Below are 16,280 nucleotides of genomic sequence, written 5' to 3' on the forward strand. Positions count from 1 at the left end.
GGGCATTATGACTTTAATATCTGGGACTTAATATTAAAGTTTAAGGACAAGTTTAAGGACAAGTTTCTTTCACTGGTAGACGAAGGAGAGCTGGTGGCTAGAACATCACTCCAAGCCAGTTTGGACTTGGCTGCTAGGGTCACGGCCATTGCTATTACCATGTGCTTGTGCTCATTGCTGCAGTCTTTGGGGCTGCCCAGAAAGTCCAGCAGATAGTTCAGGTCCTGCCATTTGAAGTATCATCTCTATTTTCAGGGTAGACAGATGACAAACTTCATGGTTTAAAAGATTCCAAGGCAACTCTAAAGTTGTGGGGCATACATAAACCTGCCTCGAAAAGAAAGCACTTCCATCTGCATCAGACCCACTTATATGCTATTCTTGCACATCAACAAGAAAAATAATAGAGGTTATAGATGCAGACCACCTCTTTCTACTGCAATGGCTCCTAGCTCATCGAGGTGCCCGGGGGCTACTAAACAAACGTTTTGATGAGTTGATGGAGGACACCGTACCGGTCTCCAAAATTCCAGCCTCTCCTTTCCCTGTGTTTGCAAACCATCTATCTCACTTCCTGGGTCCTTGGTCCTCAATCATTTCAGACCAATGGGTCTTAAGCTCTGTGGAAGTGGGATACTTCAGTTTATTTCTAACCCTCCTTCCAACCCTTCCCTAGATTTCTTCAGGGACTACTGTCACTAGGGGTGCAATCTCTGCTTTGGTTGGGAGCCGTAAATGAAGTTCCTCAGTGTCATAGAGAGGTTTTATTCCCTCTGTTTCCTTATCCTGAAAGCAAAGGGAGGTCTAGATCAATTTTAGGCCTGCATAAATTCAACAGAAAAGGATAAGTTTTTTCTATTGTCTTGCCTACTTCCATTATCCCTTCCCTGTTGCCCAGAGACTGGTATGCTGCCTTTGATTTAAAGGAGGCGTACTTCCGTATGGTGATCTATCCAGGGCCACAGGAAGTATTTAAGATACCTGGTGAACCATTCTCACTTCCAGTTCAGTGCTACCCTTTGGCTTGCCTGCAGCCTCCAGAGTTTTTACAAAATGCAAGGCAGTGGTAGCTGAGTTTCTGAGGATATTGGATATGCAAGTGTATCCCTACATGGATGGTTGACTGGTGAGAGGCCAATCCAGAGTTCAGGTACTATCCAGCATTTCTCTTATCCAGTCAACTTTCAAAGCTCTGGGACTGTCAGTCAACACGGAGACATCTATCCTCTCCCCATTTCAGACGTTAGAATTCATTGGGGCACTCCTGGATTCGACTCAAGCCAGAGCTTTCCTTCCATGGTCAAGATTGCAGACAACTTAATCAGTTGTTTTAGATGTCACGGCTCACCCAACTATTACAGCATGGAATTGCATGAGGCTTCTGGGGCAGGCAGCCTCTTGCACATATGCGGTCCGACATGCCAGATTGCTCCTCAGGGAACTACAGACTTAGCTGGCCTCTATATTATCTCTGAGCTGTCGCCCTCTAAGGCTTGTGGTGAGGTTACCCTTTCAGATTTTAGCTTCTCTGGACTGGTGGACAAATCCTGTAAACATGTGTATGTTTGTTCTGTCTCAGCCTTTCCTGATGTTAGTGATAGATGTGTCTGCTCTGGGTTGGGGGGGGCTAATCTAGGTTCCCTTCAGATGCAGGGATTATGGTCCACAAAGGACTTGTCTCTACACACAGATGTCAGGAGGTTGAGAGCTGTCTGCCTGGCATGTCAAGGTTTCTTACTCCGTATCAAGGGTAAAAGCCTGCATGTATTCTAACAGACAACACAATGACAATGTCCTGTCTCAACAGACAGGGAGGGGCTCGCTCATTCCAGCTCTGCCACAAGACAGTCAAACTCTGGGATTTTTGTACTGCCAGTTTGAGAAACCTCACAGCCTCTTACCTTTCAAGGGTGCAGAATGAACTTGCATGCAACCTAAGCAGATTGTTTGTGTCACCCCAGATGGTCTCTATGTCCGAATGTAGCCAGGTGCGTTTTCCAGCTGTGGGGGACTCCCCAGGTAGAGTTTGCAGCAAGAACCAAGAGGAAGTGCTGGCCCTTTAGCTTTCTTCAAGGCAGGGGTGGCCAACCTGTGGCTCCGGAGCCACATGCGGCTCTTCAGAAGTTAATATGTGGCTCCTTGTATAGGCACCGACTCCGGGGCTGGAGCTACGGGCGCCAACTTTCCAGTGTACCAGGGGGTGCTCACAGCTCAACCCCTGCCTCTGCGACAGGCCCTGCCCACACTCCTCCCCTGAGCCTGCCGTGCCCTCGCTCTCCCCCCCACAGCCTCCTGCATGCCACAAAACAGCTGATCGGGAGGTGTGGGGAGGGCTGATGGTGAACGGGAGGTGCTGGGAGTGGGGCGGGGGGGACGGGACCTGATGTGGGGGTTGCCGATGTATTACTGTGGCTCTTTGGCGATGTACACTGGTAAATTCTGGTTCCTTCTCAGGCTCAGGTTGGCCACCCCGCTTCAAGGTCACAGTCAAAGTTCCGTAATGGACATTTTCCTGGACAAGCAAACTCCAGTATTCTTTCCCACCAATCCCACTTCTTCACAGAATTTTGCTAAAAATTAGACAGGAACGTGCTCAACTCATATTTGTAATTCCAGGTTGGCCTCGGGAGCACTGGTTCTCCACATTCCTCTCCTTTTTGGTAAAAGCTCTGATACTGCTTCCATTGGACCCAAACGTGATTTCTCAAGACCATGGTCACCTACTCCACCCAAACTTGCAGGCACTTCATTTAACAGCCTACATGTTTCATGGATAGATCATTGGGAAGAGTCTTGTTCCAAAGATGACAGGTTTCAGAGTAACAGCCATGTTATTCTGTATTCGCAAAAAGAAAAGGAGTACTTGTGGCACCTTAGAGACTAACCAATTTATTTGAGCATAAGCTTTCGTGAGCTACAGCTCACTTCATCGCGAAAGCTTATGCTCAAATAAATTGGTTAGTCTCTAAGGTGCCACAAGTACTCCTTTTCTTTTTGTTCAGAGAGGTTCAGGATGTGCTCTTAAATAGTAGGAAGCCATCTACTAACTCTGTTTACTTGGTGAAGTGGAAATGATTCTCTGTCTGGTCCAGACAATCTGGAGTCTTGCTGACACACTCTTCATTCCAGCATATACCAGGGTCCCAGAGCCCAGCACCAGGCCAAGCCCATACGTCTACACTGCAATTTTATAGTCCCGCAGCCTGAGCCCTGCGAGCCAGAGGCAGCTGACATGCGTCAGCAGCACGTCTTTTTTATTGCAGTGTAGACCTACCCCAGGTGGAATGTACATGTGTAATCACTTGAAGAAGAAAAAACAGTTACTAACCTGTTCCATAACTGCTGTTCTTAGAGAAGTGTTGCACATGTCAACTCCATGACTCGCCCTCCTACCCCCCTGCATCGGCGTTTCTGGCATGAATGAACTGAGAGGGGTTAGGGTGGCTCCACTCTTTATGACGGTCACAAGGCTATGTAGTGGCAGATGGTGCTCAAGCTGCTCTAACGGATACTACGGAGGGAAAAAGTTTCCGACAGCAGTGCACAGGACATGCATACTCCAAGAATGGAATGGACATGTGCATCACAACTAGAAGAACAATAGTTATGGAACAGTTTAGTAACCCTTTGTTCCCTGAAGTCAGTGGGAATTGTATGCAGGTATCTGAGGGCAGAATATGTACATCAGCATCTAGAACAGAGAAAAGTATCAGCAGACGTTTCTTTCTTCAGTTTTTTTGACCAACATAGGAGCATTGTGAAAGGTAATAGGAAATGCAGTCCAGAATTGAGAGGCATCTCTAATCTTTAGGGCTGGAGCCATGAGAAAAAAATGTCACCCTATTAAGAGAGACACATTGTGGGTGAGGTAGTGTCTTTTATTGGACCAACTTCTGTTGGCGAAAGAGACAAGCTTTGAACCCACAGAGAGCTCTTCTTGAGGTCTGGGTGGTGAAAGAGCAAGCTGAAGAAGAGCTGTGTGGCTCGAAAGCTTGTCTCTTTCACCAACAGAAGTTGGTCCAATGAAAGATATTGCCTCACCCACCTTGTCTCAAATATCTTGGGAGCAACATGGCTACAACACTGCAAACCCTAATAAAACTCATTCTTTGGAGTCTACTGTTTTCATTTTTTGTTTTTTTTATTTCCAGAACAAAAATATGGAGCTGGCATCTACTTTATCAGGAACCCCAGAAATCTAGTGGAGGATACCAAGGAAAAGTGTGAATTGGACCATCTAATTTGTGTGTTTGAGGCTGAGGTAGTAACAGGCTTATACACTGAGGGCAAACAGTCTTATATTGTGCCACCAGCAGTTGATGCAGATGGCATGAATGTATATGACAGTGTAGTAGATGATGTTCACAGCCCTGAAACCTTTGTCATTTTTAACAGTAATCAGGCCGTTCCTCACTATATATTGACATGTTCCCAGATTTGGGCTGAGGGGTCAGGGCCTTACTGGGCAACCAGGGGCCCAGTAGATGAGAGCTCATCAGAACCATGGGACTTAGGCATTCCCCAGGACCGTGGGCACAGAGCCTCCCCCATAACAAAGAGTACAGAGAGCTTCCTGCTAGAACCCAAATAGTAGCATATCTGACTCTAGTACAGTAGTGTGGTGATGGTGCCTCACCTAACCATCTTGACACATCCATGTTGGTATATACAAGAGCTTAACCAGTATGATAACCTAAGAAAGTTAAAACTATATATAATTTTATATTGGAAGAGGTATTAGATACAGAATTCAGTTCACCATTCCTGTGGTGGTTACAATACACAGCTTCAAAAATATGCAGAAATTTTATTTTTCTATAAATAGCCACAGTATGCACACTATGCATTTTATTTTACTAAGGCACCAGAGATGAGTAAATATATATTTAGTCACAGAAATGTCTGTTTTATAAAAACCTGAAACTATTTTATAAACTTAAAAATCACACATTAGCAAAAACCATCTAGTCCAAAGTAATCCATTGAGATTAAAACATGTATTTAGACTGTTCATTTAGTTGATTTTTAATTCTGCTTTCACTTATTTAGCTAACCATCTACCATGTGTTTCAACAACAGCTGTGTCATTATCTTTGGAAGTGTTATTTTATAAATAAGTTTTCATGCTTATAAAAAATAAATGTATTTGCAGTGTTAGTAGCGATAATTGTGTTGCTATAATCATTTTTATTAGCTGTACAAGGTGCCAACCGCTACAGGAAACATGTTTGAGAAATAAAAAAATTGCATGACCAAAAATAAACCAAACTGTTGACGTGTTCTGATTTTTCTCCTCTTAACAGTACATTAAGGCTCCTGACTTTGACAGTCAAACTTCAGTTAGCTATCACTATGTGTTCAACATAGTCTTCTATGAAAGATTTTTATGAAAAAATAAAGCATAGTTCTGAACCTGGGACTAGCCATCATCGGGGGCCAATTGGTTTTAGGGGGGTTATGATCTTGCTTTATGGCTAGCTGGCAGGGGCCTGTGGCCTGAAACTTTTTCATTGTAATTTGCAGTCATAGTATGGAAAAGGCTGTGAACTGAATTATTAAAAAAACCAAAAAAACAGCTTAGCCATGTCCTCAGATACTTGCAAAATTGTCTCTTAGTAAAGGCTTAAACCCCTCCAGGTCATTTTAACGGAGCTAGAAGTACAAGTCCTGGGTGTGAGACTGTTGCCAGAATGGGACTTGAACTGAGGGCCCAAAGGAAAAGGCTCCTCGGTGAATCAAATCTCAAGCACTGGTTTGCATTCATGTTTTTCTTTAAAACAAAGACTGTGTAGTCTGCAACATTTATAACATCCCCAGATTCTGCTGTTAGTTACACCTGAGCAACCCATTAACTTCAATGCACTCACTGATAAACGTAAAAGTAGAACTTGGCCCATCCTCTATTGCCTGACCAGTTATGACCACCAAGAACTACATATATGTTTACTAGGACATTTTAATTTAAAATTGGTTTATATACCTGCTGACCAAAAAAATATCAACTTTTAAAAACAGCTTGTGATGCCGTAATAGTTCAGCAACAACCAAAGGGATTATCATCTAATATAAAGTCTGCTTCTGGCCTGAAAAGAAACAAGTACCTACCGCCAGAAAGGATTTTTATCTTTGTTACAGTTTAATACAACAAAACAGGGTGTGGAACAACAGGCATCCTACTCATAACTATGGCAATGCATTAGACACAGTCTGAAACCTAAAGTATAAGATGTCAATGCTTTATAAAGCTATTGTCTCACAAAAGGACTTCAGTACATACTACGGTAACTCCTCGTTTAATATTGTAGTTATGTTCCTGAAAAATGTGACTTTAAGTGAAATGATGTTAAACAAATCCAATTTCCCCATAAGAATTAATGTAAATAGCGGGGGTTAGGTTCCAGGGAAATTTTTTTCACCAGATAAAAGACTTATACACACACACACAGAGTATAAGTTTTAAACAAATAATGTAATACGATACACAGCAATGACGATTGTGAGGCTTGGTTGAGGTGGTCAAGTCAGAGGGTGGGCTATTTTCCAGTGAATGCCTTACGCTAAATGATGAACTAGCACTGGGCTGAGCCCTCAAGGGTTAACACATTGTTAATGTAGACTCACACTCTACAAGGCAGTTAGAATAGAGGGAGGGGAGACAGCATGGCAGACAGACACCCTCCCCCCCCTTTAAGTGCGCTGACCCTACTAAGTACATTGCTGATTTAAGTAGATCAGGAAGTTGACAGCAGCTGCTGCAAGCAAGCTCCCTCCCCATGTGTCATCTCCCCTCCCCCCCCACTCTATAGAGATGAGGTAAGCGGGAGATCGGAGCAGGGGGGAAGAGAGACACCCTGACATTAGGCCCCTTCTCCCCCCAATAGCAAGCAGGAGGCTCGCAGGAGCAGCACCTGGCAGTGGGAGGAGGGACAGCTGAACTGTCAGCAATTGGTAGCCTGCTGGGAAGCTGCCGCACACAGAACTTAGGGGAGCAGAGAGTTGATGAGGGGCTGCCTGTCCACGCTGGTTCCAAGCCCCCCATCAGCTAGGTGCAACGGGCTGCTCTTTCTGCAAGCAGCGGACAAAGCAGGCAGCTGCCAAATGTTATAAAGGGAGCATTGCACAACTTTAAACGAGCATGTTCTCTGATTAGCAATATAACAATGTTAACAGGTATAACTAAGTGAGGAGTTACTGTATTCCCTTGTTCACACATCAATGTAGGTTTAAGTTTTGCTTAGCTAGATGATGGATTGGAAGGGGCTTTCATAGTACTGTCAGTTTTCATCAAAATATTTTATTTAAAAAGTGTCTTGGCACCACAGTGAATTTTTAAAAGTAAATAGTTACTTCGAATGCAGAAGCTATTTAGTCATTACAGCAGTTTTAATGTACAGATGTTAGACAAACTAGTGCGATGTCCATTCCCTTTTTTTGTACAGTACCTTCCTCTCCCCCTTTACTCTTAATAAGAGTCGTATATATTAGCATAGGTGCTGTAAATATGGAATATCTAAATTTTCAATATTTTGTTTTATTAACTTCAGCAATTACATAGCTATTTATTTTCCTAACTGCAACCAAAGGAATTTTAAAGTGACATTAGCATGTTACAAGAAATATTTTATCAATAAAAAAATAGGAGCTCAGAGCTGGGTGTACTATTGTAAAAACTGTGCAGAGCAGCTGAATGTAGAACATGAAAAGAAACAACCACATGTTAAAACACTTCTCAAAATTCAATATTACACTGCTTATTTATTTTGCATTTTATTATTGTAACAAAGATTTCCTTGTAAACAATTCCTACTTAAGTCCACCTTCCCCTCCTTATACTTAGTGTTATATATTTATATAGTTTACAAAAGAACTGGTAATATCTGAGGCTGTACATAATTGGATATTTTCATCTGGTCCTCAAAAAGATTATAATAATTTCATATACAGTAACCAGAAAATAAAAAGCACAAACTAAATGTACCTGGAAGTACATATTAAAATCATTAAATTACCACAGTAATTGAAAATCCCTGATCTTTATTTCTATAACAGATTAACTCCAGGCTACTCCAAAACCTCTGGGATTTCTCTGTCATCTACAATAAGAGTATGAATGATTCCTTCCCTTCGCTTTCCACTACTGACAGCCTTAATGCAACAGTCATGATCACCAACACTGAAGTGTGTTTCTGTTCCATCTTCTACAAATTCACCCTGTGGTCGGGAAACAAAATATCATGAAAAGGAACAATATGGTTGGCTAACAAAGTCCTGCCGTGTTCATAAGGCATCTATTATCGGATTTTCAGAGGTGTGGTGCACCTGCAGCTCCAGTAATTAGAAGAAACCTGATAGGTATTTTGGTGGCTGAAAAATCACTGCATTTGATTATGCAGCAGTTTTGATTTATTTATGTACATGTGTTACAATCAGGCGGTGGTCAAAAAAAGACAAGTTTTGTAAAATATTGAGTTTTGTGACATTTGAAAAATTTCTTCTAGCACTGTGACTGATAAAGTTAATTAAAACAGGCCAAATTCGGTTCTGGTGTAATTCTACTTGAAGTCAATTAACTTGCACTGGTTTCCACCATAGCTGAATTTGGCCATAAATTAATTCAAAGGACTTAAATAAGATCTTTAACACAAGGCTTACAGGGTCTATATGGTTTAAATGGAACTTAAGTTGTGCAAAAGGCTTCATGTGTGCCCTGAATTAACAACTCTGGAGTATGTTTGTACTGCAGATGCTTAAAGAATTCCAGGTGTGTACCTCCTGTTTTGGATTATGCCATCTTGGCCAAATTGAGTTTAAGTCTATCTTCTGATACAATAAGAGGCCAGAATGCTGTTCTAACATATAAGCACAGTTTGGCAGGCAATCATGCAGGCACACTACCTGCAGGAGTTAATAGGTTAAGAACCCATGCACTAGGAATAGTGCATTGGTTCTCAATCTAGAAGTTGCAAACAGGTTTCAGGGGGGCTCAACCACTCCCCCCACCCCTTCCTTTGTGCCTAGTTAGATGGGAGGGGAATCCCAAACCTTTTTTCTGTTATAATGGGGAATGACAGTATGGAAATATTTGAGAATGCTTGGAGTAGTAAATCAGAATTTGTGCTCCAGGGGAAGCAGAAGGTTGTACTGTTAACAGTTTCTGGAAGAAGAATTCTTGGGAACGTGGTGAAAAATAGTTTCAAAGTATAGCAAAACGAAGACCTCATTTCCCTACCCTGTCTAATTTAATACAATAGGACTACTCATGACAGTAACAGATGCAGGATCAAATGTCTGGTGAGGAAATAGGTTTTGCAGTCCTTCTGCATAGGGAAAGCTTCAGAAAATATATTTTTTTCCTTTTTACTCTAATTTTCAGTAATGGTAAGATTACCAAAATGACGGACTGAGAAAATCTTCTTATCCACAGGAATAGGTACAACATGACAAACTTCCCTACACTGTTCAGTCAAGAGGCCTAAACACTGAACTGGAGGGACCATATAGAGGCATGAAAAAGTAATTTGATTTTTATGCCACTCTGAACATCAGGCCTTAAATGTTTAACATTGTTACTACTGACCTGGATAGATTTGAATTGGCTAGCTCTATAATCCACAGGGCAATTTAGTCGGCTCCCTATTCCTCCTCCCCAAAATACTTTACTTAAAAGGCCCACAGGTATTTGCCTATAGTATCTGAATTATTTCACTGATACATAACGTCAATATTAGTGTTCTAACGGTGGTGTGTTTTATTTCAGTTGTTAAATCAGAATAAGTATAACAAACAAAAGCCTTTGTAAATGATCACATACCGCTGTTTCCATTTTTTTACCATTGCACCAGACATCCATAGTGTCCTTCTCTGTAAAAATGAGAAAAACAAAAGATGCATACCTCTTTATAGACCGAAAAGATATAGAAATTCCAAATGTTTGCCATGAAATTTTAGCTATAACTCCATAAATGTGTTCCAAATAAATAGTAATATCTGAATTACAAAGTTTGTCTCCATAAGGAGAGAGGCTCTCTCATAAGGTTGCAACTAGCTTCTTTTAGAGAGCCCGATTTTTGCCTCCAAAAAATGGTTTAATCAATGTGATTTTTCTGAAACCAAAAAATGTTGTTTCTGCAAAGTTTGAAAAAAAATTAATGATTTTTGAGTTACTGACTGTAAGTTACCATGATTTGCAAGTCTGACTTTTGCCTAACTTTTTTGGGGGGGGATGTCCCTCTAACTAATACACAGCTTGTTAATTACCGTTCAAACTTTTCATGTTCTTAAATTTTTGAAAACTCATGCACCTTCCTAATTAGAAGGAAATAGGCTGCTACTAAACAATTATTAATTTTTGTTTGTTGTAAAGCACTGTTCTAATTACATTACCCAACATAACCTCCGGGAGTACGTTCACTCTAGATTTCATATTTCTGAAACTGTCTTTGTCTGGGAGTGGTTAGTGTCCTAGGATCAAATCATGTTTGCCTCTCCCATGCCATATAAAATCAATCAAAAGAGCAGGATTTGGCTCTTACTCATGGATCCCCCCCGCTCTTTTCATACCACTTGATCTTAATACAGCTTTTGGTACTATCAGTCATTCTATCCTTGAGCCTCTAGAAGAAAACATGTCTCCAGGCCTCTCCTCTCCTAGTCCTGATCCTGCATCATTAATCAATTGAGAGCTTTACCACTGACTTCAATGAGTATAAGGATCGAGTCCCTAATGTGAGCCCTCTACCTGTTACTGAAATGTGGGGGGAAGGGTTATTTATTTATGTAAATATCAAGGTAAAATGCAAATATAAATACACATCTTGGATCCAAAACATTTCCCATGTTAATTAAAATAAGTTAAAAGACAATTCAACCACAGGAAGATGTAATACTTATCAAAAAAAGCCATTTTAGAAATAGGCTAGCTGTTTAAATGGTCACATTAAACAAGACAAACTTAGGGTATCATGGTTACCACCTTCAGTTAAGAGTCATTCCCACTGGGAGTAGGCACCAAGATAAAGATGCAGATGCAAAAAGTAGGTTCTAAATACTTCTGAAAATTTTCCCCAAGTGACTTGACCGAGGTCACATAGGAACTTTGTGGTGAAGCAGGGACTTGAACCTAGAGTTCCTAAGTCCTAAAAAAGGCATATAAGATTATATAAAAAGCACAGTGACGAGAACTAACTCAATATTAACTCACCTAACACAACTCTACAATCCATACCATCCAAGCTTAATATCCAAGTATTTGTTGTTTTTGACCGGTTCTCCAGGTACTTCTTGAGGCTTTTCCCATTGATCTCCAATGTATACTCGTACGCAAAACCACTGACTGCATCAATGTTAATGGTAGCCTTTGTTTTGGCTGCTCCAACTGTAAATGTTTCTTTACCCACTAGTTTGAACATCCACTCTTTTCTTATTTCTTCCTGAAGAATAAAATAATTAAAAAGAAGAAAATGAGTGTTAATAAAAAGTCAAATATTTTTGTCTCATTATGGAAAATATCAAGCTAAGTAGCATATGGAGGAACTGGTGCAAACTACTGTTACGGTATCAGATCCAGGACCTGTAGCGAGATATGCATAGTCTCATCAATGTCAATGGGGTTCTCTAAACACAAGGATGCATTTGTGTGCAGGATCTGAGCTGTAGCATGTGAGAATGCATGGCAGGTATCAGACATTAATCCCTATTAGTATTTCTACAAACTCACACTGTAAGACAGGGGTAGTCTATTTTTTGTTAAGGTCCAAATTTCTTGGTCAAGGTATAGAAAAAGTCTAGACTCCAGAGAAAATAATAAAGAAAGATGATAAGTAAATAAAAAGATTTCAGGGTCTGTTCAAAAGCGTCTGGCAGTCCAGATTTGGCCCACAGTCTGCCTGTTAATTACCACTGCTGCAAGACAAACAAGGAGAGAGAGAGACAGAGAGAAAGGACAGTGAAGTGGATAGCACCCTGCCCTTCTTATATTGTGAAGAGGTCAATACGAGACTGGAGAAGCACTACCAGTGAATGACATCAGATATTGGTAGAGTCTAATGTTAGTACCGAACACTAGATGCCAGAAGCTATACCAATGATTCTCATGTGCAATGCAAATAGAACTACTATTTCCCAATAAGGCAGAAAGCTATCAGCCATGCTGTCCCAAAGGGATAATATCTGGGAGATGAAGATTGCAAACCCAGGTACAATATTGCAGCCTGAAATACATTCTTTCCTTTTAAGTATTACTCAGTTAACTTTGTTACAAGGGTAAAAAGCCTGCGTTCTATTTATTATTATGTTTAACAAGTCATAGTACTTTCTACACACAAAGATACATTTACATAAGTATTGGGTGTTTTGCACATACTCATTTTACCTTTCCATCTACATATACAACACGTTTTCCTGATGTAGTTCCATGTTCAAATTCAATCTTGTGAACACCATCACTTAAAGCAACCTCCCAAACAGCCACCAGATCTGTCATCTTCTCCAGGTAGCCGTAGCGAGACCTGAGGGAATAACAATTTAAAAGACTTATAATTCTTCTATTAATGTGCTGTATATTTTGTTCCAAGTTTTATTACTTCAGGATTTTTATTTTTAATTTGTTAAAGCTGACGTAACCCGATCCAGAATTGACTTAGCTGTAGATTGTAGGAAAGATTGGTTTAGCTTTTATTTATTTACTTTCTCAACCACAATCAAATATAGCAAAAAAGTTTAAAACTGAAACAGATTAAGAGACACACAATGAAATTATGTTGACCACAAAAATTAAAACAGATAGAACAGAAATAGGCAAACACAGTTTTACTTTGACAAATACTATATGCATATATATATATGTTACCTAGAGAGGTGGTGGAATCTCCTTCCTTAGAAGTTTTTTTAAGGTCAGGCTTGACAAAGCCCTGGCTGGGATGATTTAGTTGGGGACTGGTCCTGCTTTGAGCAGGGGGTTGGACTAGATGACCTCCTGAGGTCCCTTCCAACCCTGATATTCTATGATTCTATGATATACATCCATGTAAGTGCTAAAACATCTAACTACAGAAGAACAGTAGTTACAAAACTACCTAATTCCTCATTCTCATCAGTAAATTATCTTGTTTGTTGGCATCTTCTAACATACAGTAAAAACTGAGTGACCCATTACAAATCATTTTAGGTTTTTACATTTCAGAGAATTTATATAACCATTTGTGGTATTACTGTAAATCTTTTCTAGTCTATTAAACTCAACCTTAACAGTTTGTTTAATAAATATCACACAAAAAGTGTGACTAAGTTAAAAAACCTGCAGTTAGGTCACTCTTTTTCAACCTGTGGTCTGCGGACCCCTAGAAGGCTGCAGACTGTCTAAGATTTCTAAAGGGGGCCACATCTCCCTTTGTAATTTTTTAAGGGTCTGCAAATGAAAAAAGGTTGAAAACCACTGGCTTAGGTAATATCTGATGTGTGTGTGCATGCATGTATTACGATGCACTATTTGTTTAAAGAGAATAATCTGCACATCCATAGATCTGATCACAAACAACCATTAAATTTCAAATTGCAGACATCTTTCCAGACCAGTTTATACTGCAGTGAGTGTTTGGGGTTTTTTTTACCTTACTTCATCTTCATAGAGAGTAATCTCTTCACGGGATGCCATAGCAACCAGAATGGCCTTAAATCCAATTAGCAGCAAGGAAAGAGAAAAGCAGAATGGCAGCAAAGAAAATGTCGAGTACTGCAGTTCCATCTTAATTGAGAAGTAATCCCTTCCTAGTTCTTTCCATTTAATGTCCATGGATATTTTCACAAAAACATAGGGAGCTTTCACACATATGACATGTATGAAATGTAATGTAATACAGTTCTGGACTTTTGTTAGACACAACACTGAAATATAAATCAATACATGATCTGAATATTTCATTGAATTTATATTTGCAATTTATCCACATAGGTTAAAAGTACATAGTGACTCATCGCTTATTCGATGGAAGTCCTTTTGACTAACTTCAGGTCAAAAGGTTAAGATCCTTCTCCTTTGGAAGAGTTTTACGCCAGATCAAAATTTTGTGTCTCAAGTATATCTCACTTTGAGATTTGGCAGCTGAATATATAACTGTAGTGAAAATTTACAGGACATCCATACCAAAAACCAGAATTAACACAAAAATAATACACAACTGCCCAGAAATTTTAGAGAAGTCAGTCTCAAAGAAAAACGGGAAAAGGAACTTAGTCTTACTGTCACAACAGAAACCTGGGAGGATATGTGGCTTAAGGTGAAAGATACTTCAAGTTTTTCATTCTTGTGATTCTTCCAGAACAAGGTATTAAACAGGTACAACTGGATATTTATTTAAGGCTAGATTGGCAACTCACAACAACTGTCAGAGATGCAATAGCCACATGCCAACCTTTCACACATCCTCTACACCTGTCAAAAATGCATGTGTTCTGGAACACCATACTCAAGTACTCTCTCTAAAACTGTGTCACTATTTTTTCCTTCTCCAAGCTTGTGTGTTCTTGGGGTGCTGGATGAGTTGGTAATACTAAAAATGGTAATTAAGAAATGGATTGCATGAACAATTTTAGTGTCCAAAAGAGTTATTTTGAGAAAATGGAACTCTGCAATTAGACAGACTGGCTTAGTGATCTCTTTATTACAGCATTAATTGAAAAAATGATGGTCTAATCAATAGAAATGCTTGGAAAAACTATAAAGATATTTGATCACACATGAAACTATTGCCTATTTTTGCAGTTTAATATATTAGTCCCAAATACTCATAGGACATGTCACTTATTTATCTGTTTAGTCGCTTTAATAATGGATTCCCTGAATGACCTCTACAGGTTCAGGGTTTTTGTGTATATTTTTGTTTTAACTCCAGACTTTCCAAATAACGAACATTTAATTTTGTTATTTAAATCCTCTTTCCAGCGTGTGCATGTATTTATTATATACGTTCTGTTATGTTTATATTTTATATAAAGACTAGGTTAAAAAAAACAGTTTAAAAAGAGCACTCAGTATGCCCCTTCTGCTGCCACTCCCCCCCCCCCCATCGTTAGAAGTCCAGAAAATTTCTACCAATGGAGCAAGATTCATGCAAATGCTATTTATTTTATTGGTTTAGGGAGAGAAAACATCACTGCTACCAAGCTTATTACAACAAAGAATACTGATCTTAATGACAGTAAAGTATGAGATTAAGCAGAATATTTCTGTTGGAGGGGGGCTGAAGGGAGAAGAGGCCCTGCCCAAATCAATACCCCCCCCCCCCCGCAGTTGATGGCAACTAGTACTACCCTACTTTTCGGGATCTGAAAGAAGCAGTGGCCGTCGCTTTACTGCCTACCTCTAAATAAGAGCACCTGGCCAGAGACAAGCTCCGTGTGGCATTTAACCAGACACGCTGACTAAACACAGCGCCGCTTCTCACAGGCATGTTAAGTTTGACTGACCAGCCAACCTACGCTCTCCGTTGATCAGACATACACACCGCTGTTAATACGAACAGAGCCATCGCTAAGAGAGGCGGAATGACCCGTCCGTCCTCTCCTGGCCTGCTGACCCCTATCTCCATGGGAGCCAATCATCAGGAGCCACTTTTAGAAGGGAAAGGGGCGCTCCTGCGAGATCACATTAGGAGGGGGGGGCAGAAGGTCTCCGAGAAAGCGGGTCAAGGGCTCTCCCCAAGCGGGACATTTACCGCGGAGCGGGGCTGCTCGCCCCGCCAGGACGCTGGGCCTGCCCGACAGGACCGGGTCGGGTCCTGCCGCTGCCGCTGGCCGGCGGAGCGCGGGGGCCGGGGTTCCCCGAGCGGGAGGGCGCTGCGGGCCAGGCGGTGCGGCGGAGGCGGACAGGCACCGCGGGGACTCGGAGGGGTTCAGAGGCCGCGGGGGCTGCGGCCGCCCAGGCCCCGGTGGGCTTTGGGGGTGCGATGAAGTTGCAGCGCCCCGGAGGGTAGAAAGGACGAAGGGCGCCAGCCCGCCCGGGGCTTCTCGTACCTGGGCGGGTCGCGCTGCGCACCGCTCCCCGCAGCCGCCTCTCTCCCTCCGGCCCCCGCGGCCAAAATGGCGCCAGGGGGCAGGGAAGCGACGCGGAGCGCATCGATTAGAGCGACCGCCCGGCGCATCCACCGGCAGCGCCGCCGCCAGGGTGTGCGCGCCCCTCGGGCGGGGCGGCAGGGAGCGCGCGGCCCTGCCCCGCACCGCGGCGGCTCGCTGCCCGACGGCCAGTAACGGGCGGTGGGGGGCGTTTCCCTCATGCCGGCCCCCGC

At 41.6% G+C, this 16,280-nt stretch overlaps 2 protein-coding genes across 5 annotated transcripts in view; one reads left to right on the plus strand and one right to left on the minus strand.

Annotated features, from left to right (window-relative positions):
- PARP9 (poly(ADP-ribose) polymerase family member 9) overlaps positions 1-5,268 on the plus strand; it is a 34,296-nt gene extending 29,028 nt beyond the window's left edge. For all 3 annotated transcript variants that reach the window (XM_048869119.2, XM_048869120.2, XM_075117759.1), the window contains exon 10: positions 4,152-5,268. In XM_048869119.2, coding sequence (XP_048725076.1) covers positions 4,152-4,591 — 440 coding nt within the window. In that variant the 3' untranslated portion in view covers positions 4,592-5,268. The remainder of the gene's footprint in view (positions 1-4,151) is intronic.
- A 2,467-nt stretch (positions 5,269-7,735) lies between these two features.
- FAIM (Fas apoptotic inhibitory molecule) lies at positions 7,736-16,203 on the minus strand. 2 transcript variants are annotated; one of them, XM_048869135.2, is made up of 6 exons: positions 16,009-16,146; positions 13,608-13,666; positions 12,371-12,506; positions 11,201-11,429; positions 9,812-9,861; positions 7,736-8,211 (listed from the first exon to the last, which is right to left on the minus strand). In XM_048869135.2, exons 2-6 carry the CDS (start codon positions 13,649-13,651, stop codon positions 8,062-8,064), a joined length of 609 nt encoding a protein of 202 aa, XP_048725092.1. In that variant the 5' UTR covers positions 13,652-13,666; positions 16,009-16,146; the 3' UTR covers positions 7,736-8,061. The 2 variants fall into 2 exon arrangements, with proteins under 2 accessions (XP_048725092.1, XP_048725091.1); XM_048869134.2 differs by lacking the exon at positions 13,608-13,666 and having other exon boundaries at positions 16,009-16,203.
- Positions 16,204-16,280: the final 77 nt, after the last annotated feature.

Source organism: Caretta caretta, chromosome 11, assembly GCF_965140235.1.
Source record: "Caretta caretta isolate rCarCar2 chromosome 11, rCarCar1.hap1, whole genome shotgun sequence".
Lineage (NCBI taxonomy): Eukaryota > Metazoa > Chordata > Testudines > Cheloniidae > Caretta > Caretta caretta.